Raw genomic sequence first — 27,194 nt, 5'->3', positions numbered from 1 at the left:
TAAGGTGCCACAAGGACTCCTTTTCGTTTTTTGATAGTTATTTTGGGTTTCCTGCATGATCTCTAGATAGATCCTCAAAGGCAACCAGCACACCACCTTCAAAAGGCGAGCCTGGAAATTAAAATTTATAATTCTGCTAGACACCAAAAACCATGATCTTACATGAACATTGGTTTTATGACTCATTACAGCAATTTATAACACGGCACTCTGCCTGTTACCCTTAATTGCTCACTTCAAACCCTTTATGAATAACAATCTGACCCCCAGCTGCCTACTTCATTTAAAGTGACTACTTCCAAATACATTACCCCTTCTGCTTAATCTGTCCCAGCCTGTATTTAGCCCGGACACTCTTCTTCTTTCCCCAGACATAAAGAAGAGAACTGTGCTCAAAAGCTTGTACCTTCCACTAACACAAGTTGGTCCAATAAAAGCTATTACCTCACCTACCTTATTTTTTATTATCTTTTATAATGCAGTGACTCTGAACCTTTCCAGACTACCGTACCCCTTTCAGGAGTCTGATTTGTCTTGTGTACCCCTAAGTTTCACCTCACTTAAAGGTTACAAAATCAGACATAAAAATACAAAAAGTGTCACAGCAAAATAGCTGACTTTCTCATTTTTACCATATAATTATAAAATAAATCAATTGGAATACATATATTGTACTTACATTTCAGTGTATAGTACATAGAGCAGTATAAACAAGTCATTGTCTGTATGAAATCTTAGTTTGTACTGACTTTGCTAGTTCTTTTTATGTTGTCTGTTGTAAAACTAGACAAATAACTAGATGAGTTGATGAACCCCTTGGAAGACCTCTGCGTACCCATGGTTGAGAACCACTGCTATAACGTATACTTAAAAATGGGCAAGTAAATACTGTTTATATTAAAGTGCTTTCTTCAGGACACCATGAACTATTCCTCTTGATTTAAGCTTTACAAAATTTTTAATCAAATTTTCTAACACCATAAAATGATTATTCTTCCTGAATTATTTTTCTTTGGCAAAGTCTTTCTCTACAAGATGTAAATAATACTTGAATAATGGCTTCCTTAGGTATATTTGACTGTCTACACTTCTGTTGCTTACATATCTTCCAAATCATTAATGAGTGGCTACCTTCCTGCTATTGCTACTGGCTAAGCATTCTCCAATGTACAGAAAGTCAGTATTTCTATTTCATATTACAAAAACAATACAGGAAAGTTTTATTACTTACAGATGTTCTTCGAGCTTCTTTTTCAGAAGAATTGACTAAAATAGAAAGTTAAGTGTGTTAATTATTTAAAAAATTGTGGAAATTTAGATTATATCAGTTATGGTGAAAAACATAATTTTATATTTATACCAAAGCTGCCATATTTTCATTTCATTCTGTTTATAGCAAACATTTACAGCAGTTCTCTATGGTACTGTAGTAATTATCCTTCCCTTGACAGTTAAATGATCACACGGAAGTTAGGATGCTTTACAACCATTTCTCTGAAATTGGAGCAATACTGAATAGATCAATTTATTAGAAAAAAAATTCTGTTTCATTTGTTTTCTTTTCTCCATGCTCTGGTATGTTTGCAGGGTAATACAAACTTCTTTATCTGAAACTAAAAGACAGCGCAGCAAGCTTTCCTGAAGAGTTGCACTACTAAAGCATTAAAGAAACATCACTTTTAAAATAAATCGGTCTAAAACCCTGGTCCCACCAAAATCAATGGAAGTTTCACCACTGGCTTCAGTAGGGACAGGAGTTCAGCCTCAACTTTTTTCTTTACATTTTTTTTCCCTGTTATTTGTTCTCATGTCTTTACTGTTTGACTCCAGATGCACAAATACCTTACACCTGTGGTGTCCTAAGCTGTACCTTGTGGTTAAGTCACAGCTGGATAAACATTTTTTTTTAAAAAAAGCTTCAAAATAATTTTTCATTTGTGACAAAATGTAACTTTACATATTTAAGCATCTCATTTTTTATCAAAACCATAAATGTCTAAAAACATAATAGTGTTAATGAAACAGAAAGCCATACTCACAATAGCCTTGAGCAGAAACCCATGCCAAGAGACAGAGAGAACATATTAGTATGAAGCAAAAACAGCAGCCAAGAGAAGAAACTATTTAGTAACTCATGAACAGAAAAAGTTAAAACTATTTATGGGTGGGGTGAATATATGCACATTTTCCCTTCCTCTCTGTCCTTAATCGTTTCATTATCCTGTCTCATTTTCTGGGGACTTTTAGAAAGCTAGCACAAATTATCTATACTGCGTTCAAGCGTGTGGGTATGTCTACACAGCAGTTAGACACCCGGGGCTATCCCATCCCAGCTGCAACTGTGCCTGGAAGTCTACACTGCAATGAAACAGCCCCATAGTCCGGGCGCTGCGAGCCTGAGTCAGCTGTCACAGGCCTGCTGTGGGTTTTTATTTGCAGGCCAGATGTACCCGATGAATGCTTTTCCGCCTCCACACTAAAAACAAACAATATAAAAGTAGTAAAGAAGCAAATATGTGAACCAGCATACTCAAACTAGAGTTTCATAGGAGAGTAGTTGCTGTTTTTAAGAGTCATTTTGAAGGCGTGCCCATGTTAGTGACAAAACAGTCAAACAATATGTAGTCTGTTGGATGGACCTGTGGGCCATGATGTAGAAAAATATTTATTTTGGGGAGAGTGACTTTGAGCAGAACATCTCACGTCAAATTAATCTGCATTACTATTTTCAATTCACACTGATCATCATTATATACAAGCCAAACAACGTAAGCTCTTTGGGGGAAGAGTCCACCTTTTTGTTCTGCTTGTACAGTGCCGAGTATAATGGGGTCCTGGGCCTTGACCGGGGCTACTAGGCACTACTGTAATTCAAATAATAATAACCAGCAAAGGTACAATGATGAAGTCACTGCTCTACCTCCAAATTCCCTTCAACAGGGGATTAACTACACAGCCAAGTATGGACCATTTAAGTGCAGTCCAAGAAAAACTCTCAGCTGGTCTAAGCATTTTAAAACACTGTTTTTACACTCACTCTGCTCCCTGTTTCTGAGGACAGGCTCTGATTATTTCCGAGTGGGACTTCCTTGATATACTTCCTATTCTGGCAAAAGGTTATGGACCAGACGCTCAAGTGGTACAAACTCGTGAAAATCCAACTTCAATGGCATTACAGCAATTTACACCAACTAAGAATCCAACCCTGTGTGGTTTTTAGTCCCTTCATCCTTGGAATTTTTCCTTTCACTTTTGCTGTCTCTGTACCAAATGTAATGGAAGACAGGCATATGGCTCCTTTAGACAACTGTTACAAACTGTTGTATATATCACCTGGTAAAGGAGATGTGGTATAGTCACAAGGTATTTTATCCCTGGACACTTAGGACTCAATTATTCCCATTGACTTCAAAGAGGAAGGATCAAGGTATTAGTAGTGCCCAGTCTCCTTCAGGTCTTGGGAGTAGAAGACTAAACCAAGATTCAAATCTGGGTGTCCCACTTAGTGCTCTGATCAGTTATGTAGAGACCACAAGTGGCCGTTTAACGGAGTTGATTTTGCCTGCATGCATTTGCTTTTATTTTTATTACTTGTGCAACGCCAAAGATGTGAATTGTGCATTAGAAACACAACTGAGATAGGTTCCTACTCTAAAGGATATGTAATCTCACTGGAATGGATACAATATAAACACTAAAAAGAAGAGGTGCAAAGGTGAGAACTGAGTTATAACTTATCAGTGATGGCAGATTAGGCAAAAGGATGCATTATGCACCCTATGCATGAGTTCTGTATTGCACTGTAGTCAAGCTGATATTTATATGGCACATTTTACCCATTTGAGATTGCTGCACATACCTACAGCACTATATAAAGATTTTCAGGGACAGTAACAAATATATTTGAGTTAAATAACTAAGTAAAGAAGTGATGTGCTACAAAAATGTATAGCAAACCCTTTTGAAGGCCATTGCCAAGTTGAAAAACACATTTCTGTCTCAAAATGTTGTACCTATTGTTGTTACAAGTAACCCTTACGACTACAGTCTTGGGATGTATCAGGAGAGGTATTTCCAGTAGGGATAAGGAGGTTTTAGTACCGTTACACAAGGCACTGGTGAGACCTCACCTGGAATACTGTGTGCAGTTCTGGTCTCCCATGTTTAAGAAGGATGAATTCAAACCGAAACAGGTACAGAGAAGGGCTACGAGGATGATCCCAGGAATGGAAAACTTGTCTTATGAAAGGAGACTCAAGGAGCTTGGCTTGTTTAGCCTAACTAAAAGAAGGTTGAGGGGAGATATGATTGCTCTCTATAACTATATCAGAGGGATAAATACCGGAGAGGGAGAGGAATTATTTAAGCTCAGTACCAATGTGGACACAAGAACAAATGGATATAACCTGGTTATTGGGAAGTTTAGACTTGAAATTAGATGAAGGTTTCTAACCATCAGAGGAGTGAAGTTTTGGAATAGCCTTCCAAGGGATGGAGTGGGGGCAAAAGATCTATCTGGCTTTAAGATTAAACTGGATAAGTTTATGGAGGAGATGGTATGATGGGATAACATGGTTTTGGTAATTAATTGATCTTTAAATATTCATGGTAAATAGGCCTAATGGCCTGTGATGGGATGTTAGATGGGGTGGGATCTGGGTTACCCAGGAAAGAATTTTCTGTAGTGTCTGGCTGGTGAATCTTGCCCATATACTCAGGATTTAGCTGAGGTATATTTGGGGTCGGGAAGGAATTTTCCTCCAGGGCAGATTGGAAGAGGCCCTGGAGGTTTTTCACCTTCCTCTGTAGCATGGGGCACGAGTCACTTGCTGGAGGATTCTCTGCTCCTTGAAATCTTTAAACCATGATTTGAGGACTTCAATAGCTCAGAGATAGGTGAGGTTTTTCACAGGAGTGGGTGGGTGAGATTCTGTGGCCTGCGTTGTGCAGAAGGTCAGACTAGATGATCATAATGGTCCCTTCAGACCTTAGTATCTATGAATCTACTATACTGGATAGGAGGAAAAAATTATTTTTCTCCATTTAAAAATAATTGACATCATCTTAATTTTCCCAGAGTTTCACAATTGTTTGCCATTGGCCCTGCTCAAAACCTTCATTCACAATAGGAGAAATTTCCCTACAGCAGCCTGCAAACTCCCACCAGCTGTTTTGCCTTTTTCTCCCATGTGGGAAACAGTTTATTCGTTTATGATAAATACTCAAAGGCAATTAGAAGTCAGCTTTATCCTACTGTCATTACACAAAAAGCATTTGTAGTTTTAAACAGCTGCACACAATTATCATAAAAGAAACTCTGGCAAAAATATTCAGGAGGTGGATTTTAAAATAACAACAACATTTAATAACTAATTTATCTCTACCTCAAAAGAAATTAGGAAAAGAAAACTGCTTTGCCAGTGATTTCTTACCTGTATAAAGAAACAAAGGAAAAAAATTCCCAGGTAATTCTGTCTTTGCCCTGCACCCTCAAAATGAACTATTTCTGTCTCCATGCAGATCACATGTTAGGAGCACATGTACTTGGATTTGCAGAAGTGCCTGACTTCAGAAATAAACAATATTTTTACAACTGCTTTATGGGACAGGAAATGGAACTACTTAAACTTTCAACAACAACTAAAAAACATCCCACATTTCCAGATGGATTACAATACTGATCTTCCAATTTTCCAGGCCCACCAAGAAAAATTGTGGCTTTGATCCATGTAACTGAGGGCACAGAGTAGGTCTTCGAACAATAGAATGGTATAGACCTACCTTCAAAATAAATTATCTACACTACTTATTTTTTAAAAAAAAATTGTATATATAAAACCTATAACTAATTATAGGTAAGTATGGTTTATTTTGGTGTAGTTTACACTGGTAAACACTAGATTAAATTAAAATAAGAAATTCAAAACAAAATAAGCAGCTACATACAAAGGGCTTATCTCCACTTACCGTGGATCGACGCTGTGGCGATCGATCCACAGTAGGGTCGATATAGCGGGTCTAGTGAAGACCCACTAAATCAACTGCCAATTGTTCTCCCGTCGATTCCGGTACGCCAGTGTAGACGCCGTAGTAAGTCGACCTAAGGTACGTAGCTGGAGTTGCATAACTTAGGTCGACTTAGCCCCGTTGTGTAGACCTGCCCTAAGTCTGCTTTTAAACAGTAACAGCGAAGAAGAAAGCAACAGCTTGAAGACTTGCGCCTATGGGTTAGAAAGTAATATACATTTGGATATGCAAGAGAGCATACACACAACCCCAAAGGTTACTGCTTTCTTGAGAGCTCTGGAGCTTGTGGCTTTTAAAACATGTGCTCTCAAAAGCAGGATCTGCACAAACAATTCTCAGTGGAGAATTTTAAGCTATGCCTCCACAGCAACTGTACCTTTGCCCCACACTGCATTAAAAAGGCAGTCAGGTTTATCAAGGCATGCACGAAGGGACAATACTGTATTCGTAAGAGGGCTGATGATTTGAATTTCTTGGCACTGGCACGTGTAAAATCTCAACCTTAATTTGCACTATGCAGGTACATTTATAACAGCAATTCCTGGGTTTTCTTTGGTAAGGAAGGACTTTGCTTCAGGAAAATAACACAAACAAAAACCACAGTATATTTTACTAAATGGTACTGAGAGTGGTGAATTTACATAGTGTGGCCTTGATTTTCTAAATCTCACTAATCTACAGAGTACAAACAGAATTGAAATTAATGTTGAATTTACCAAAGGAACAGGGACACTGAAGATGACAAGACAGGGAATGCACTTCACTTCTTTTCTACACATGGTAATTTGTTTTAGACAAGAGTCTCGTTTTACAAGAAGTAGGCATAGTTTAATTTTAGGCCATGTTGCTGAAATCTAAACTTGGGAACATGAAAAGCTGCCAGAAATCTGCATCTGGACTATTTCATCATAATTTAATATGTAGCTGGTATCACATAAGGGGCAAGTTAGGATAACTGTGGGTACTTGAATATAGGTATGATGTGCACTTCTACTTACATCTTCAGCTTTTGAACCTTGCTCCTGCAAAGATTTCTGCAATTCTTCAACCTGTGACTGCACTTCCAGAAGTCTCTGATTTACCAGCCTAGAAAACAGATACAAATTTTACTTTTCAAAGGGAATGAATAATTGTGTCTGTGATTTCTGTCTCTCTTTTAGAGCTTATTTTTCAGAGAATTTAATTTTAAATATACTGACAGTTCAATACATTCAAAAGTCTGAGACACACATTTTGTGCCCACCAGTACTGGCCCACTTACACAAGAGATGCAAAGACACATTAATTTATTCAAAGTCTGCAACAGCCTTTAGAGAGATTATGGCCGAACTCTTCTGCTGTTTCCTACAGCAGTGGTTCTCAACCTTTCCAGACTACTGTACCCCTGTAAGGAGTCTAATTTGTCTTGCGTACCCCAAGTTTCACCTCACTTAAAAGCTACTTGCTTACAAAAATCAGACAAACGTACAAACGTGTCACAGCACACTATTACTGAAAAATTGCTTACTTTCTCATTTTTACCATATAACTATAAAATACATCAATTGGTGTGTTATACTTGAGCCTCTTTTTCTCTTGTGAACCTTATTTGAAGCCCTAGTCCAACCACCTGGGGCTGAAGCATTTAAGTGAGCTTTGCGCTCCCCCTCCCCCAACCGCTGCCCCTGTTACATAGGGCTCCAAGCAACTGTCTTGCTTGCCACCCCCTAACCCATCCCGCAACCCCGAAGTTGAGAAACACTGATCTAGATGAGTTGAGTACCCCCTGGAAGACTTCTGCGTACCCCCAGAGGTACTTGTATCCCTGGCTGAGAACCACTGTCCAGGAGCATCTCTGTCCATGAACACTTCAGGTATGGATATGCCTCATATGACTTTCTTTCCAGTTGGACATCATGGGAAGCTGTAACACTCATTATTAGTGGGTCAAAGATGCAGCTTTTTCTCTTATGAACCCACACAGTGATGACTTGCCTGCTCTTTCCTATCACTCAAAAAGAATAAATTTAAAAAATGTCATTTTAAGCTTATTATGTCTTTCTCCTTTTAAAAAAAATGACCTAGAAGATTAAAATAGTTCTACCATTTAACAATTATGCAGTATATTTGGTAACTTCAGGTTAACTCATGATTATGAGTAATAGTTTAAAAAAAACAGAGTAACTAAAACAGTTGTTTTTTCTGTAAAATACTGTGAAGCCCTGTGGGTGAGCCATGACTGCATAACTTATATATCAAAAGAGGTCTTATCTTTTGGACAAAACTAAACCATTACCCGTATCCTACCAACTCTTTGTAGCTTATAGGAATGAATCCTTAGGTAGAGCATTTTCTACACAGAGACTCTTCAAATGGAACTAGCTCTGCTATCATCAGACTGGAGTTCCAGTTCCTGAAGGTCTAAAGACATGTTCCACATGGAGCATGGCTGCTTCTGCTGACTTGGTCCGAGATGTATCTATAGATGAGATCTGTCAGGCTGTGCAGGGGGAATCAAGCCCTAGTCATAGACAATTAGGGTTGGAAGAGACCTCAGGAGGTCATCTAGTCCAATCCCCTGCTCAAAGCAGGACCAACACCAACTAAATCATCCCAGCCAGGGCTTTGTCAAGCTGGGCCTTAAAAACCTCTAAGGATGGAGATTCTACCACCTCACTAGGTAACCCATTCCAGTGCTTCACCACCCTCCTATTGAAATAGTTTTCTCCTAAAAGCCAGCCTAGACCACCCCCATTGCAACTTCAGACCATTGCTCCTTATTCTGTCATCTGCCACCTCTGAGAACAACCAGGCTCCATCCTCTTTGGAACTCCCCTTCAGGTAGTTGAAGGCTGTTATCAAATCCCCCCTCACTCTTCTCTTCTGCAGACTAAATAACCCCAGTTCCCTCAGCCTCTCCTCATAAGTCACATGCTCTAGCCCCCTAATAATTTTTGTTGCCCTCCGCTGGACTCCAATTTGTCCACATTCTTTCTGTAGTGCGGGGCCCAAAACTGGATGCAAAACTCCAGATGCAGCCCCACCAGTCCCAAACAGAGGGGAATAATTATTCCCTCAATCTGCTGGCAATGCTCCTACTAATGCAGCCCAATATGCTGTTAGCCTTCTTGGCAACCAGGGCATTCTTCTGGACTCGTATCCAGTTTCTTGTCCACTGTAATTCCCAGGACCTTTTCTGCAGAACTGCTGCTTAGCCAGTCGGTCCCAGCTTGTAGCAGTGCATAGGATTCTTCCATCCTAAGTGCAGGACTCTGTTGTCCTTGTTGAACCTCATCAGATTTCTTTTGGCCCAATCCTCTCATTTGTCTAGGTCACTCTGGACCCTATCCCTACCATTCAGCACATCTACCTCTCCCCAGCATCTTCGTGTCATCCGCAAACTTGCTGAGGGTGCAATCCATCCCATCATCCAGATCATTAGTGAAGATATTGAACAAAACCAGCCCCAGGACCGACTCCTGGGGCACTCTACTTGATACCGGCTGCCAACTAGACATCGAGCAGTTGATCACTACCCGTTGAACTTGACGATCTAGCCAGCTTTCTATCTACCTTATAGTCATAGAATATCAGGGTTGGAAGGGACCTCAGGAGGTCATCTAGTCCAAGCCCCTGCTCAAAGCAGGGCCAATCCCCAATTTTTGCCCCAGATCCCTAAATGGCCCCTTCAAGGATTGAACTCAGAACCCCGGGTTTAGCAGGCCAATGCTCAAACCACTGAGCTATCCCTCCCCCGCAATTAGTCCATTTGTCCAATCAATACTTCTTTAACTTACCGTATTAAAAGCTTTGCTAAAGTCAAGGTATAATTTATACATTTATAAAGCACCACCCTCTCAATTCTAGGACTTGATCAGATGCCTGTTTGAAAGGGCAGTTAGTTCTACAGTCTTTACTCAGAATTACTCCTAAGGCCTCCTGCTGGAGTGTAATACTACCGGCTAATCAATACTCCCTTCTACCAACAGAGGAGGTCTGCAGAGGTAGTTCATTAAGGAGAAATTTTAGTTACCTGTAAATGGACCTCTCTAACTGTATTACCACCTCTGCAGACCTGCACTAATCCCCTTTCTTCAGAGTCCTTTATAGGACATACTGAGGCAGAGAAGAACTGAGAACAGGTTAGGGAGCAGGACCATATAGCTTTGGGTCAAGGACTACTGGGAGGCCAACGAGGCAGGGAAGCCACCAAGTGACTTTAATACTAGCATCAATACCATGGTTCCCATTGTGTAAATCCCAGATTTCTCATGAAAAATGAGTATGTCCAAATATAAGTAAAGAAAGATACTGCTGAAAAATGTAATAACCTATACAGAAAACTTCAGTCTTTAGGATTCTTCTAACTTGGCATCTGAGCCAACTGTGTGGAGCCGTTTGGTGAAAGGTTTCTTGGCACAACTTTTGAATTACCTGCCTAATCTATACTCTGGCCTGACCTAGCAATTCCACTTTGATATCCATTTCACTGAATGCTTGTTTTTAGAAGGAAAATTTATGACCTCTGAGTTTGGGATTTGAGGTGTAACTCACGAGTGAACAAAATGCAATATATGCCTCATTATTTAAAGCCTGCCTGACTGACCAGATATAAGGAAATCCAAATACTCCAGGAACTGTGAGAGTTGCCGAGCTGCAACCTTCTCAGTGACCCTTCAAAAAAAGGCAGATGTCCCATTGGTCAATCATTAGCACATAGTCATAATCAAGACTGGTTTCTTGAGCAGAGACCTCAACAATAGTCCCCTAAAGGGAAACAATGTTGATCTCTACCAACAATGGACTCAGTCCAGTTCCCCTCCACTGTCCCTCCCTAGCTGGGAAGGGACATGGGTCTAACTCATAGGTTGTAACTCAAAGCTGCCCAGCATTTCAAAAACCTTAGAAAGGAACAAGGGCTAAAACTCAGGCAGCAAAGAAAACCTAGCATTTGCCCGCTAGAGATATTATTCTGTTTCCTCCGAAGTAACTCAGATTGGATCCCAGTGATTTTATCTTCAAAGTAACATGAAAATTCTCCACAGTGAGAAAAACATGACTGTTTTGCTAACTGGAGGTCACTAGCATTTAACAAGCTATCAACAGCTCAGAACAGTTCCACTGTCAGAGACTGAACAGCACTTCTTTACTTCCTATATAACAGTAACATACAGTCTTAAAAATCTGTATGTCAGGATCAGTTTGACTTGTCATCAGACTCCAACCAACAGCACTCTAGCCATCTCCCCTCTTGCTTCATCAATGAATCATGGTGACCACTGAGGACAAAACTGGGATAGAGAGCATTAGAAGCAGCTGTATTGATAGTTGAGGACAAAAGATTATTATGAAGTCCTATGTCCTACTAAACCATCGAGAGCATGGTCAGTTGGTAGAACAGTATTTGCCCACAAAGTTACCAGGAAACTCACTGTGTTCCATCAACCTTTAAGGTCAGACCATCAAGAGAGGTCCCACATATAACCTACACTTAAGACAAGTGCACAACCTCACGGTAGGGTGGAAAAGACATGCCCATGATACTAGTATATATTGCAATGTTTGAGCTGCAGCTATGGCAGGATAATGTCCAAATTCTAATAATTTCACTGGAATTATTAACAAAACTCATGAAAATATTTCTATTGCTCTAAACTTGTGCAAAATCTTTATTTTACAAAACTTAAATCAACTTGACAGAATCTCTAACGAGATTCTAACTGGCAACAATATTTATCGGTCTTTCCTTTTGGAGATACTTGTAATGTCTTCAAAAGAACGAAAAGACAAATGGAAGGAGGAGATGGAAGAATGGGTGGGAAATGAAGAGGGGAAAAGAAGGGTAGTAGCAAGGATGCAGGATCATCTTTTGTTGTGGCAGTACTAGAGAAGGGGATTCTGAAGCAATACAGGCTGCCTGTTCTGACCTTGCCAATATCCTGAATGCTCTGCCAAGCTACACCTATAATAGAAAAGTGATAGAGGCTCCAAATTCTGGAAAGGTTTAGGTATGCTCATGTGTGGACTGAGTTGCTTTTTGATACAAAATGGCTAGATTCTTTGACCTGGGTAATGTAATGCTGACAACAGACTTCACAAGACAAAGGTGTACGAATATTTAGAAAAACAGTCATTAGAACAAAGGAATCTATTTTCATACCTGTTCTCTGTCTCCAGTTCATTCTTCCGTAGATTTGCATCATCTAGCAGGCTCTGCAACAAGGCAATCTTTTCGTTGTCGGAACCTTCTTGGTTAAGCTTCAGCATCTTGTTCTCATGCTGAAGACGAATGAGTTTCTCCCTGGAGAAACAAAATAAAAACTTCTATACAAATCGTATAGATCGCTACAAGGAGCAAATCACAGGAAGTGTGAATATAATTTTCTCTTTACCAGTTTTAGAGATGATTAGAGTAATTGTTAGTAATTGACAGAAGTAATTGTTACTTCACTTGAACCACCAAAACAGTAACATGTGATAGGGTTACTTATTCTGTTTGGAACCTGAAGTTTTAGATGGAGATTCAGTCATTTTCAGAAGACAACTGCTTGGGATTTGATTCAGTATTCGTCAGCTTATATGATATCACTAATAAATGTTAAAGAAATATAATACACACAAAAGAAAGTTACTCATCCATAGCTGGCATTCCTTGAGTACCTTATTACACAGATCCATGCTCATGGAACGTGTCTATATATTGCACCAAAGCCTGCATCAGTGGGGAACGAATGGACTTTGTCTTGAGCTATGAAATATTCCAGGCGAAGCTTAAAAAGAGATGTGGACCCCCATGTACCTTCATTTGTTTCTACCTCTTCGGAATCCAACACAGACTCAAAAGAAGTGCGGATAGAAAATGGGGATGTGGATCTGTACTAAATCTACTGAAAAAATTCCAGGCATAGTTGAATAACTTGCTTTTTTCTTTTGTGTACTGTTAGTTGAGATACCCACACTTGGAAGACTGACAAGTGGTAAACCCGAGAGAACTGATTTGAGGAGAAGACTAAATGACTGCAGGACTCCCCTCTCAAACTGGATCTTTAGAATAATGAGGTGAATAAAGCTGTGTAAAAGGTACAGGCTGAACTCCATACAGCAGTGCCAACGAGTCTTTATCAGGGACAAGAATATCCATCGATTCAACCTTTTAAAGCAGGTTTTAACCCATTTTGACAAAGGAAATTGCTTCTTATTTAACCCACAAATAGTCTAGGGGATTTAAGGAAGAATTTTGTTCTGTTAAGATAGTGAACATGGGTCATCTTAGGATATAAAGTATGCAGCATAACCTCCCTTGGCAGGAATAAATGTTGGGCAAAGATGCTGCTCCACATCCTCCTTTCAAAACACAGGGGTAAACAGGTCAGCCACTGAAACCTGGAGCTCACCATTTCTGCTGGATGGTATAAGGGGCACAAGAAGCTTAGGGGTCAATCATAAGACCCATTCTGGAATGTAAATGGGTCAGAAAGACGATGGCTCTGGCCAGCTATGGATTCCCCTTGTGAAGAACAAGTCAGGGATGGTGTAAAGCTGGCACGTTCTCTTCTACACTAGATCCTGGAGGCTCCCAATGGCAAAGGGGTGGATACACCAGAGAAGGAGTGTGTACTCTGGCAACACATGGCTGGAAGTTGAGGACTGCCCTTGTATTCTGTCAGACCAGGATTTCTGATTTCTAAAATAAGATGTCTTTTTATGACAGTCCAATGAAAGAAAGAACTGAAAGGAGCTATGATATCTAAAAGGTGGTGTTTCTCTTGGAAATTCACTGTTAAAGAAACAGTTTACCTAGAATCCCTTCCTTCTTCTAACAACCTACCTCGGTAGCTGGTAGCTCTTTGCTGTCAATCCCTGCTGGAACCACTATCCCTACATCTTATAGAGGAGGAGTGGTTCTCTAGGGAGTGATGGTGCTGCTTTTTCTGATTTTTCTCATGATCTCTCAATATCAAGGAAGAAGCTTTCAGTAACAAACTCAAAGTCACTCTTCAAAACATTCCAGTCCCTCGCAGAGTTGAACTTTGACTTGCCTCAAGGATGGGACTTGAAATAAAGGATGGCTCAGACTCTGCCCTAGAAGCTATATCTTTTTCCATCAGCATCAACCAGAGTGGAGACCCAGGTAGTTATGGGCTCAAGTAATAAACTGCAAGCAGACAGAGGATCCTGAGGCAAGCACCCCTCACTGAGCATTGAGTATCAAGGTCTGTTACGATATGTCTACACAGCCCACAACAGTGAGTCTCCCAGCCTGGGTCAACAGACTGGGGCTTGTGCTACCACGCTAAAAGTAATTGTGTAGACATTGCAGCTTGGGCGAGAGCTTTGGCTCTGAAGCCTAGGGATGGGGGAGACATCAGAGCCCAAGCTCCAACCTGAGCTGCATCTTCAAAGCATTGTCTACACAGCTATTGTTAGTATGGCAGCACGAGGCCAAGTCTGTCAATCCGGGCTGGGAGGCTTGCTGGCACGGAGATGCGTAGACATACCATTACAGATTTCCTGTCTCTACAGCAAGGTTAGGTCTTAAAGCTCATCTTTCTTCCTGGGTCTGCCACCATGGAAGAATGACCATCACACTGAGGATAGGAGAGAGAGATGACTAGAAAACCGAAACAACTTAATCCCTAAATACTTGTAAACAGAAAAACTGTCAAGGTTCCTTCCCCACTCTGAACTCTAGGGTACAGATGTGGGGACCTGCATGAAAGACCCCCTACACTTATTCTTACCAGCTTAGGTTAAAAACTTCCTCAAGGTACAAACTTTTCCTGGTCCTTGAACCCTATGCTGCTGCCACCAAGCGTGTTAAACCAAGAACAGGGAAAGAGCCCACTTGGAGACGTCTTCCCCCAAAATATCCCCCCAAGCCCTACACCCCCTTTCCTGGGGAAGGCTTGATAAAAATCCTCACCAATGTGCATAGGTGAACACAGACCCAAACCCTTGGATCTTAAGAACAATGAAAAAGCAATCCAGTTCTTAAAAGAAGAATTTTAATTGAAGAAAAAGTAAAAGGATCACCTCTGTAAAATCAGGATGGTAAATACCTTACAGGGTAATCAGATTCAAAACAGAGAATCCCTCTAGGCAAAACCTTAAGTTACAAAAAGACACAAAAACAGGAATATACATTCCATTCAGCACAACCTATTTTACCAGCCATTTAACAAAAGGAAATCTAACGCATTTCTAGCTAGATTACTGACTAACTTAACAGAAGTTCTGAAGACCACTCCTGATCTGGTCCCGGCAAAAGCATCACAGACAGACAGACCCTTTGTTCCCCCCTCTCCAGCTCTGAAAGTATCTTGTCTCCTCATTGGTCATTTTGGTCAGGTGCCAGCGAGGTTATCTTAGCTTCTTAACCCTTTACAGGTGAAAGGGTTTTGTCTCTGGTCAGGAAGGATTTTATAGTTCTGTATACAGAAAGGTGGTTACCCTTCCCTTTATATTTATGACACTAACTCTACCTATTACTATGCTTAGTTGACTGTTTACAAGAAAAACTAACTCTTGACCAAGGAGAAATAACAAAGGAAAATGATCAAAGGATTGAAAAAGTTAAGGAGTTCTAATTTGCTGCCTTGGAGACTGGAAGGAACCAAAGGTGAATAGTAGGCATGGCTCCTTCTGAAGCCCTACCTCAAACTTTTCATAGCTCAAGGTGAAGTCTGCATTGCCCCCAAAGAACAAAGCTTTCCAGAGGGCTCTGGGATTAGTATGGAAAACGCAGGTACATCACAAGAGTATGTATCTCTGACAATATTAGAAGGGAAAGCTCTTTTTAAAAATAGAGGATAAACTTAGCTTGGAACTGACAGCATGGTTTTATCTAAATTATAGTTGAATTCTCACTATATCATAATAACGTGCAGACTGTATAATATACTGATCAGAATGTATGCTTACCATTGCCTACCACTGCTAAATGGCACTTTCCCAAGACCTTTTCTGTCTGGTTTTAAAACATGGTAGCTGCCTATTTACCATAGGAAGCCGTTACTGAAGGTATTTTGTACTGCTTTTCCCAAGCCTCTATATGAAAATCTCCTTTTTATTCACAGTTCTGAATCAATAAAGAAATAAGTGATTCAGAACTGAAGGAACTTAAGGGCCTAGCCCTGCAACTGCTTGCTGGAAAAGCACTTACTCTTGCGTGTGGTCCCCTACACATCAGGAGCACTATTCACCATAGTAAGCACTATATCTGGCAGTAAGCATTTGCAGAATTAGAGTCCTGGGATGTGGACAGCAGTGCACACCAAAATGCTGTGCTGTAACTGCTCCCATGTGAATGCTTTGGGTACAAACTAAACTTTGTGTTAATGTAGTCCTCTTCAAACAGGACTACTTGAATGTAGTCACATTAGTAAGAGTAAGACACGAGTATAGCAGTAGGAATATACTACCAACCCCCTGATCAGGATGGTGAAGGTGACTGTAGAATGCTCAGGGAGATAGAGAAGCTACAAAGGCAGAAAATGCAATAATAATGGGGGTTTCAAACTATCCCCATATTGACTGGGTACATGTCACCTCAGGATGGAATGCAGAGATAAAGTTTCTTGACACCATAAATGACTGCTTCTTGGAGCAGCTAGTCCTGGAACCCACAAGGGGAGAGGCAATTCTTGATTTAGACCTAAGTGGAACACAGGGTCTGGTCCAAGAGGTGAACATAACTGAAGAGCTTGGTAATAGTGACCATAATGTAATTACATTTAACATCCTTGTAGGGGGAAAACAGCCAGAGAAACCCACTACAGTAATATTTAACATCAAAAAGGGGAACTACACAAAAATGAAGACTGTTAAAAGGAAGAGTCACAAGGGAGAAATGCCTGCAAACTGCAGGGACTATTTAAAAACTCCACAATAGAGGCTCCAACTAAATGTATACCCCAAATTAATAAAGACAGTAAGAGGACCAAAAAATGCCACCATGGCTAAACAGCAGAGTAAAAGAGGTGGTTAGAGGCAAAAAGGCAACCTTTAACATTGGAAGTCAAATACTAGTAAGGAAAATAGAAAGGAACATAAACTGTGGCACATTAAGTGTAAGTGTAAAGCAGGCAAGCCAAGAAACAATTTGAAGAGCAAGTAGCAAAAGACAAAAAAAATTGCTGTTAGGTTTTGTAAGTACATGAGAAGCATGAAGCTGGCCAAAGAATCAGTGGGGCCACTGGACAACTGAGATGCTAAAGGAGCACTCAAGGAACACAAGGCCGTTGTGGAGAAGTTAAATGAGTTCTTCACATTGGTCTACGTTGCAGAGGATATGGGGGAGATCCCCATTCCTGAGCCATTCTTTTTAGATGACAAATCTGAAGAACTGTCCCAAATTGAGGCATCAGTAGAGGTGGTTTTGGAAGAAATTGATAAATTAAACAGTAAAACACAACACCAAGATAAAATGGTATTTCTGAAGGAACTAAAATGTGAAATTGTGGTATGTATTCTATCACTTAAATCAGCTTCTATAGAAGATGGATGGAGGGTAGCTAATGTAATGCCTATTTTTAAAAAGGCTCCAGAGGTGATCCTGGAAATTATAGGTCAGTATCTAAAATCGTTACCAGGAAAACTGGTTGAAATTACAGTAAAGAACAAAATGATCAGAAATGCAGATAATCTCAATATGTTGGGGAAGAGTCAACACAGCACAGGGAAATCATGCCTCACCAATCTATTAGAATTCTTTGTGGGAGTCAACAAGCATGTGGACAAAGGTGATACAGTGTACTTGGACTTTCAGAAAACCTTTCACAAGGTCCCTCACCGAAGACTTTTAAGCAAAGTAAGCGGTCATGGGATAAGAGGGAAGGTCCCCTAATGAATCAGAAACTGGTAAAAAGATAGGAAATACAGAATAGGAATAACTGCTCAGTTTTCAAAAAGGGGAGAGGTAAATAGTGGGATCCCCCAAGGATCTGTACTGGGACAAGTGCTGTTCAACATATTTATAAATAATCTGGAAAATGGGGTGAACAGTGAGGTGGCAAAATTTGCACAATACAAAAAGATAGTTACATTCAAAGCTAACTACAAAGGAATCTCACAAAACTGGGCGATTAGGCAACAAATGGCAGATGAAATTTAATATTGATAAATGCAAAATAATGCACATTGGAAAAAAATAATCCCACCTATACTTACAAAATGATCTAATGGTCTAAAGCAGCTGTTAACACTGAAGAAAGATCTTTGAGTCATTGTGGATAGTTTTCTGAAAACATCCGCTCAATGTGCAGCAGCAGTCAAAAAAGCTAACAATGTTTGGAACCATTAGGAAAGGGATAGATTATAAAACAAAAAATATCTCATAAATCCATGGTACGCCCACACCGTGTGTGCAGTTCTGGTTGTTTCATCTCAGAAAAGATCTACTAGAATTGGAAAGGATACAGAGAAGGGCAACAAAATGATTAGGGCTATGGAGCAGCTTCTATCTGAGGAGAGATTAAAAAGACAGACTGTTCAGGTTAGAAAAGAGACAACTAAAGGGGGATATGAGAGAGGCCTATAAAATCACGAATGGCATGGAGAAAGTGAAAAAGGGAGTGTTATATACCCCCTCACATAACACAAGAACTGGGGGGGTCACCCATGGAAATTAATAGGCAACAGGTTTAAAAACAAGCAAAAGAAAGTACTTCTTCACACAACATATGGTCAACCTGTGGAACTTGGTGTCATGGGATGTTGTGAAGGACAAAATTATAAATGGGTTCAAAAAAGAATTAGATAAAATTCATGGAGGGTGGGTGCACCAATGGCTATTTGCCAAGATGGTCAGGAACACAACCCCAGGCTCTGGGTGTCCCTAAAAGTCTGACTGCCAGAAGTTGGGACTGGATGACAGGGGATGGATCAGTCAAAATTGCCCTGTTCTGTTAATTTCCTCTGAAGCATCTGGCACTGGCAACTGACAGAGACCGGATGTTGGGCTAGATGGACCATAGATCTAACCCAGTATGGCTGTTCTTATGACTGCAGGATCCCCACCAGGTGGCAATGAAGGACCTGTGTACTTAGCATACTGCAACATTACAGGGCAAAGTAGATGAGAGAGGAGGGGCACTTTTGCCTGGAAGCCCATTTTTTACATTGTTATTAATTATTAAATCATGTTTATTATGGTAATGACTGAGGGCCAACCAAGAATTTTGACACAACAAATCCTGCTTTAGATACAACAAATCCTGCATCTTGGCAGAGGGCTAGACTAAATGACCCTTGTGGTCCCTTGTAACCCTCTAATTCTATAATGGGGCCCCACTGTGCTAAGCGCTGTACAAACACACAGTAAAAAGGAGTACTTGTGGCACCTTAGAGACTAACCAATTTATTTGAGCATAAGCTTTCGTGAGCTACAGCTCACTTCATCGGATGCATACTGTGGAAAGTGTAGAAGATCTTTTTATACACAAAAAGCATGAAAAAAATACCTCCCCCAACCCCACTCTCCTGCTGGTAATAGCTTATCTAAAGTGATCACTCTCCTTACAATGTGTATGATAATCAAGTTGGGCCATTTCCAGCACAAATCCAGGTTTTCTCACCCCCCCCCCCCCCCACACACACACAAGCCCACTCTCCTGCTGGTAATAGCTTATCTAAAGTGACCACTCTCCTTACAATGTATATGATAATCAAGGTGGGCCATTTCCAGCACAAATCCAGGGTTTAACAAGAACGTCTGAGGAGGGGGAGGGGTTAAGAAAAAACAAGGGGAAATAGGTTACCCTGCATAATGACCCAGCCACTCCCAGTCTCCATTCAAGCCTAAGTTAATTGTATTCAATTTGCAAATGAATTCCAATTCAACAGTTTCTCGCTGGAGTCTGGATTTGAAGTTTTTTTGTTGTAATATCGCAACTTTCATGTCTGTAATCGCATGACCAGAGAGATTGAAGTGTTCTCCGACTGGTTTATGAAGGTTATAATTCTTGACATCTGATTTGTGTCCATTTATTCTTTCTTTATTTCTTCAGACTGGACAGTCTCTACGTAAAAGAGTTCATAAACACTTCCATCTCTCTGGTTGGATTGGATACAATTAACTTAGGCTTGAATGGAGACTGGGAGTGGCTGGGTCATTATGCAAGGTAACCTATTTCCCCTTGTTTTTTCTTACCCCCTCCCCCTCCTCAGACGTTCTTGTTAAACCCTGGATTTGTGCTGGAAATGGCCCAACTTGATCATCATACACATTGTAAGGAGAGTGATCACTTTAGATAAGCTATTACCAGCAGGAGAGTGGGGTGGGGGGAGGTATTTTTTTCATGCTTTTTGTGTATAAAAAGATCTTCTACACTTTCCACAGTATGCATCCGATGAAGTGAGCTGTAGCTCACGAAAGCTTATGCTCAAATAAATTAGTTAGTCTCTAAGGTGCCACAAGTACTCCTTTTCTTTTTGCGAATACAGACTAACACGGCTGTTACTCTGAAACACACAGTAGTAGACTGTCCCTCCCCAAAAGAACTTGCAATCTACTGGTTTCTTATGAATGTAGTCAGCATTTATTCAACTTCCCCGAGCTGCCTTTAAAGGTGACCTGCAAAGGATTTTTTTAAGAAGGACTTATGCACTGTTTGCCTCATCATGACATATAAAGAAGGCCTGAAAGGTTTTTTGTTTTTTATTTTAAAAAGAGGTTTGCCTCCTGCCCTCTGCTTGTTTGTATACCTTAGAAAGTGACAGGAATGTCAACTCTGGTCTTCCCTCATTTTCCTGGAGGATTTGCAGTAGGATCTCACAGGGAGTATATTGTTCTTACATCTTAACTGAAGGGGTGAAGGTGCTGAATCTAAGATATTCTTCTCTAAACTCTTAAAGATGGTATTTAAAAAAAACGGTGAACAGTATGACTGAAAATTCCTTCCTCACTCAATGGATCAACTTTCACCCTTCTTGGCTGTGGTGATGTACTATTACACTAGCTTTCCTGGAACCAAAAGCCTCATCTAGACTAGGAAACTTTTTTTTTTTTAAAATATTGGCTAATATGATTTTATATATCACTAAGCCATCGTCTACATGAGGTGGTAGGTGGTGTTTAAATGTCATTTTAGCTAACTTGCTTAAAAAAAAAACTGCTCTTTTTTCCTAGTCCAGAGAAGACTAGTGTCTTTCAAGCTAGAAGGTACCTGATTTCCAAGTTTAACATTAAATAAAAACCCGTTTCCTCCAGAGAAAAAATACTTTCAGACCTTCCCTATTAATCATAAAGAACCAAGCTCGCACAAGTCACAACAGAGGAATGTTCCCTGTGGTGTCCAGATTAGTTATAAATGTTGAAGGCTGTGTGGCCTGGTGGATAGGGCATTGGAATGGGAGTCAGGAAACCTGGATTCTATTCTCAGCTCTGTCACTGAGCTGCTTGATATCCTTGGGCAAGTCATTTCACCACTTTGTGTGTGTTTCCCCTCCCACCCTTTGCCTATAGGGCCCAGAGCTCCATTGAGAATGCTGAGGTTTGTTTTCTCTCCTTTGTAGGTTACCTTTAAGGCTCTTGTGATAAATGCCTCTTTGAAAATACTGCTTCAGAAAGCATTAATCCCCTCTTCACTGCTCTTTAACTAACCTTGAACTAACTCATGTCACAGCAACGTACAGTAAAATTGCCAGAAAGGAATCCCCTTTTGTTAGTAGCCATCCAGCAAGTACCACCTTCACCACTCCAGAGAAGAGTTCTCAAACCCATATGCATCTGCCCAATCATTGAAAACAGATGTACTGACATCTCAAGAGGAAAAAATAATTCCAATGGAGTTACAATGTATTTCTTAGAGATGGGGGTCCCCTAATTACTCCAGTTTCAAGCTGCAGAGATACTAGACTGTCTGGACAATATTAAATACACCCTGGACGGTCTTAAACCATACTGATTTTCAATTCTGACTTTATTCTCCTCATTTTCCCTGTTTTTTGACAAGCACTCCTGTTCTTTTTCCCTCACTTGATAATACAAATGATTTTTAAATCCAGTTTTCAGTTTGATATTTTAATTGTTTTCTCTTCAACAACATGAAGTCCCATTGTTACAAATGTTTTTCTTTTCTAACATGCCTAAAAATAGTAATATCACAAACTCTTTAGAGAAATGAGATCCAGTGAAAGCACTTTAAAAAAAAAACCAGTATGATACAGGCTGAGGGAAGGTCAAATAAAATTCATCACAAGTGTAAGAGGAACGGCTTTGTAAGAAATCCAAAGGAGGAGAAAAGAACTAGTGTGAATCTTAGGGATAAACTTAAAAACACTGAAAAAGAACTAATCGTGTGCATACACATCCTAAAGTCTATGGAAACAATAAGCATGATTTCACTTACTTGATTTCAGGAGTAACAATTTCTGCTGCTAGGCTGTCTGAAGACTCCTGGCTTCCCAGTGGCATCAATCCTGTTTCAGACATAAACAAAGAAAAGGATTAACAGAAAGTACAATAATTTTTGTTTCAAAAGGCGATGGATAAATATTGTTCAACAGGATTAAATTTAAAGAGAACATTTAAAACAATATGCTCCTTGTGAGTATGAGAGAAATAATACAGAGTCACACTATAATAGGAAGGAAAGATGAACATAACTCCATTTTTGAACAGGTTTTCGGTTTTCATTTTCCTCCATTTTGGACAAAGTTCTTTTTGTTGGTGGTGGTGTGTGGTTTTTTGTTTTTGTTTGGGTTTTTTTTCAAAAAGAAAAGGAGGACTTGTGGCACCTTAGAGACTAACCAATTTATTTGAGCATAAGCTTTCGTGAGCTACAGCTCACTTCATCGGACGCAACTGTAGCTCACGAAAGCTTATGCTCAAATAAATTGGTTAGTCTCTAAGGTGCCACAAGTACTCCTTTTCTTTTTGCGAATACAGACTAACATGGCTGTTACTCTGAAACCTTTGTTTTTTTTTTTTTGTTTTTTTACACACAAGTTACGGTTTATTCCTTGGTTCATGTAAAAATATGAATATTTGCATGGTGTGATATATGGAATATAAATCAATGCATATGTGCCATATGCACCACATAAAAGTTTAGGAAAACTATGTTAGGACATTAATGCTAATTTTTTGGAGATGAGGGAGATAAGAAAGTTGGTTTCTCACTGCCATTACTTAGAAATCAAACTCTTAAAACTTTTTTAAAACATCACATTTCGGGAGAGACCAAGCATGGAAAATTTCAGCCAGAGGTTGAAAGCTTCATGAAGTTCTGAACATCTAAAAATGTGATTATAGCAGAAGTTGTTTTGTAATCTCAAGTTAGTGGATGTTAATTGGTCAACTATAAAACAAAGGTAAACCTGTCTACCTTGCACCTGTGAAACCTCTGTGGACGTTCTTTAGAAAAAAGGAACTTCGGTTTCTCTTTCTCCATTACCTGAAGTGGTGAGCTGCCCTTCTTGTGCTTGTACACACCGAAGCTCTTCGATAGTTTCTTTTAGGGAATCTCTTTCCGTTCTTAACCTCTGTGTGATTGGAAGGACAATAAATATTAATCTCATCTCTACAAATCCATCTTTAACTCTAAGCAAGTTGCCACTATGCACATCATTGCCAGCACTTTAACAAAGAGGATTAATGTGCACTGCTAGAAATGCCTTTCATAGCAAGGAATCCCAATTCATTCCCCAGGCAGAATTTAAAAAAATAAATAAATAAGGAGCAACTACTCACCAATAACTGTGGTTCTTTGAGAGTCCTGTACCTGAATAACTACACTTGTTGGGTCAAGACACCTGTACCATGAACTTCCAGAAACGTAAGGAGAGCAGTAACCCCATCAGGGCCACTCACATTGTCTTTCCTCTCCTCTTGTGCAGGGTTCCTAGCTATCCAATGGAAGCGGGCCAACACACTTTCAATTCCTTCCCCTAATATGGGAATTTTTAACCCCACTCAGAAGAAGACAGGAAGGCAGGTGGGGAATGGGAATATGCAGAAGCAAAACACTTGAGGAACTATGATTACTGGTAAGTAACTTCTCTTTCTCCTTCAAGGGCCTCTGCATACTTCCAGTGGTGGAAGATCAGTGAGCAGCATAACCCCCTAAGAAAGTCAATGGCCTTGACCTTTAGTAGAGCATTCAGTTGAGACTGGGACATGGATGAAAACTAACTGCTTGTGGCTCAATCCAGGCAAGACTGAGGTAATGCTGGTTGGAAAATAAAATCATGAAAAAATGGCAAGGAATATCTGTCCCTCTGAGTGTTTCTCATCTGTTGTTCAAATTTGCAACATTCAGGAGACTGTTTAGATTCCCAGCTTCTTGATCAGGGAAGAAGCAACGCCCAGGATGACATTTTATTTAACAGTGCCCTAGAACTGATCAGTCACTAAACATGTTTTTAAAAGTATTAAGCCCTGTCTCTTCCAGTTGATTGGTGGTATTTAAAAACATTAGACTTAATTGTGTCAGCGAACACATTTTAAAAACACTAATGATTTTTTTGTCAAGACACTGCACAAGATCCTCCAGCCTAATGCTTTTTCTCATTGGCCAGCGTCATTACCTGACAGTCCAGGTTTGGATGAGTTTAAAAATACTGATGTCCTTCTCAGGGACTTTATATAGACTGTCTGACACCTCCATGTGGGAAGAAATTACAAAGTTGGGGTTATTGAGGCTCTCTCACATGCCAGGCCCAAATGGTCAGATTACAGGAAGGTTCAGCACAAAGAATGGGAGCTATTCGGTGTCTCTGGCATCAACAGGTCTCACTACAACCAGAAATAGCATTGATAGTACTGGCTATCCCAGACTCCAGGACCATGGGAACTGTGGACTCTTTGACACTCAGAGCCCTGAACAGCTGCCCACTTCATACCAGAGTTACATGACAACTAGATGTGCAGGTGGAGTAGAGGATGGTCTAGGGTAAAAATCTAAGCTGCAGTCTGCCTCAGAAGAACTAGGATGTGAGTCAAGTGACCAAGAACTCCAGGACAGACTTCAACCTCCATCCAGGTACAGAGCTAATGCTCGTGAGCAGCTCCTCGCAGCTGATCTTGATGAATGCTCTCCCACCATGCCTGATCAACCCAAGTGCACCTGGGGGTCTCGGGCACTTTGCTGCTCCACCTTTGCTGGTCAGAAGGTATGGAAGGGCAGTTAAGGCTTCTTCTCTTTTTATGCCCTCTGAGCCCTGGATGACAGGAGGGGTGAGTGGCCCCAGTTGAGACTGCCCTCTAGAAGATTCCAAAAGTTCGCAGCACATGCACTTTGATCCCACAAATAGGACTATGTAGAGGCTACACTGAAGATTTTTTACTTTAAAAGAAAACTTCTGAGTTACCTCCAGAGGAATATTGAAAGTTTGAAACCCAGTTTAAAATTAAATACACTTTACAATTACATTTGAGATTTCTGAGTCTTCCACTGCTGGATGCTCAAAGCAAAAACCTGTGACACTGTACACATGAGGAATCGATGTAGGAGGTTAGATAAAGACAGCATGGGGAGGGACAGGAGAAAAGGATATCGAGAAGAAAAAAAAGACACAAATGTGTCTTCCTGGCTCTTCATTTTTAAAATCTACTGCACACATTTTCGTAGTTACCCTGAAGCCAGATGATCGGTTTATCAAACTCCATAGTTATTACATTTATACAATATTTTACCCAGACAACAGACAATTTAAAGTGAATAAAGAAATGTAACTTGGCTAAACAGGTAATTTTGATAAGCAGGTCCAGGGTAATAAGGATACAAATTTGTTTCCACCACCACAAAAAAAAGCAACATCTAAACACTTACATCTTTTTCTTTTTGGAGGCTGTCTACTTTTTCTTTCAGCAATTTGTATTCAAATTCTAATTTATCTGCTTTCTTCGATTCTTCAGACAATCTGTTTTGTAGTTCAACTACCTGTGAGACAAAGAAGGAACTGTTTGTCTATCCGTGTTCAACATAATATGCATGAAGTAAAGCTATTAATTACACTGCAATGTGAGATCAGTGTTAAAACAAATGGAATATTCATACCTAGCACATTCAAAATGGTTTGTTCACCTATCTATTGTTTCAATCATCAATGTCATTGAAGGGATCAGAATAGTACCACTTCAGTGCAAGTAAAATCTGAGACAACAAAGCTGTGAAGAAGACAAACTGTTCTCAGTTTGTCCAACCACCCAGCTAATTATACTTTAAAATTTAAATTTGAGTAAAATCTCTATATAACCAATGAATCACCATAACTATACAATTGAGTGGATCAGAGAGATGAGGAAACTGATAATGGCCTTTCTCCATCCTCAAAAGTGTGGGGAAAGAAATCAGTAAAAAACAAAAACAAAAAAAAACACCAGAGAGAAAATCAGAGGTGCATTCTCCTACTTGCCCTATCTCTCTGTTTTCCAAGCCTCACTTTGAGAAGTCAAGCCTAAGCTTATCTGAACAGGTAATTTTTTGTTCATTTGTAAATGTGTTCTCTCATGGTTTTTGAATCTACTAATATGGAGCTTCATCTCCAAGCAATGACGGTCAAACCGCAAAATCCAAAGGAACAGAGGCACTTTTGATTATTTAACAAGAGGAAGTAATGAGCTATCAAGGTCCAGTCAAAGTTCCCATGGACACTACCATGTAGAAGATCAGCGAACAGCTATTTACAACTAGAAGAGGAGAAAACTGAATAAACCTTTCAGAGTGGACACGCAAGTCATGAAAAACAAATCAGCAAAAAGTTGCCCACTCAAAGCTTTATACCTCCTTTAACAAAGGCTCAGTTCTAGGTATAGAATTAGTAGCATGTCACAGAAAGAGCTTGGATAGAACGGCACTGAAGAAAGATCAGCATGCAAACTCTATAGCTGAATGGAAACTCTGATGAAGATACATCCACTTGTAGCTTCTTGTGAAGCAATTTATAAGGAGCCAATGTCTGCTTTGTTTTAGAGTTAGAGAAAGAGGTATGTGTGTAAATAAAAATACGTTTTAAATAGGGCTGTTGATTAATTCCAGTTAGTTCTCGCGATTAACTCAAATAAAGTAATTGCAACTAATCGCAGTTTTAATCGCACTGTTGAACAATAGAGTACCAATTGAAATTTATTAAATATTTTGGATATTTTTCTACATTTTCAAATTCATTGATTTCAATTACAATACAGAATACGAAGTGTACAGTGCTCACTTTATATTATTTTGATTATAAATATTTGCACTGTA

General features: G+C 39.9%; 1 protein-coding gene across 6 annotated transcripts in view; it reads right to left on the bottom strand.

Annotated features, from left to right (window-relative positions):
- The window catches only part of HOOK3 (hook microtubule tethering protein 3), a 145,005-nt gene that overhangs the window by 38,483 nt on the left and 79,328 nt on the right, over positions 1-27,194 (bottom strand). For all 6 annotated transcript variants that reach the window (XM_077817915.1, XM_077817914.1, XM_077817916.1 and 3 more), the window contains 6 exons: positions 25,779-25,889; positions 23,403-23,490; positions 22,356-22,425; positions 12,167-12,307; positions 7,026-7,113; positions 1,232-1,266 (listed from right to left, as the gene is read on the bottom strand). In XM_077817915.1, the coding sequence (XP_077674041.1) occupies positions 1,232-1,266; positions 7,026-7,113; positions 12,167-12,307; positions 22,356-22,425; positions 23,403-23,490; positions 25,779-25,889 (533 nt within the window). The remainder of the gene's footprint in view (positions 1-1,231; positions 1,267-7,025; positions 7,114-12,166; positions 12,308-22,355; positions 22,426-23,402; positions 23,491-25,778; positions 25,890-27,194) is intronic.

The sequence above is a fragment of the Eretmochelys imbricata genome, chromosome 5, assembly GCF_965152235.1.
Source record: "Eretmochelys imbricata isolate rEreImb1 chromosome 5, rEreImb1.hap1, whole genome shotgun sequence".
NCBI lineage: Eukaryota > Metazoa > Chordata > Testudines > Cheloniidae > Eretmochelys > Eretmochelys imbricata.
Note: the sequence above shows the minus strand (reverse complement) of the source record. Positions and strands in the feature narration are given on the sequence as shown.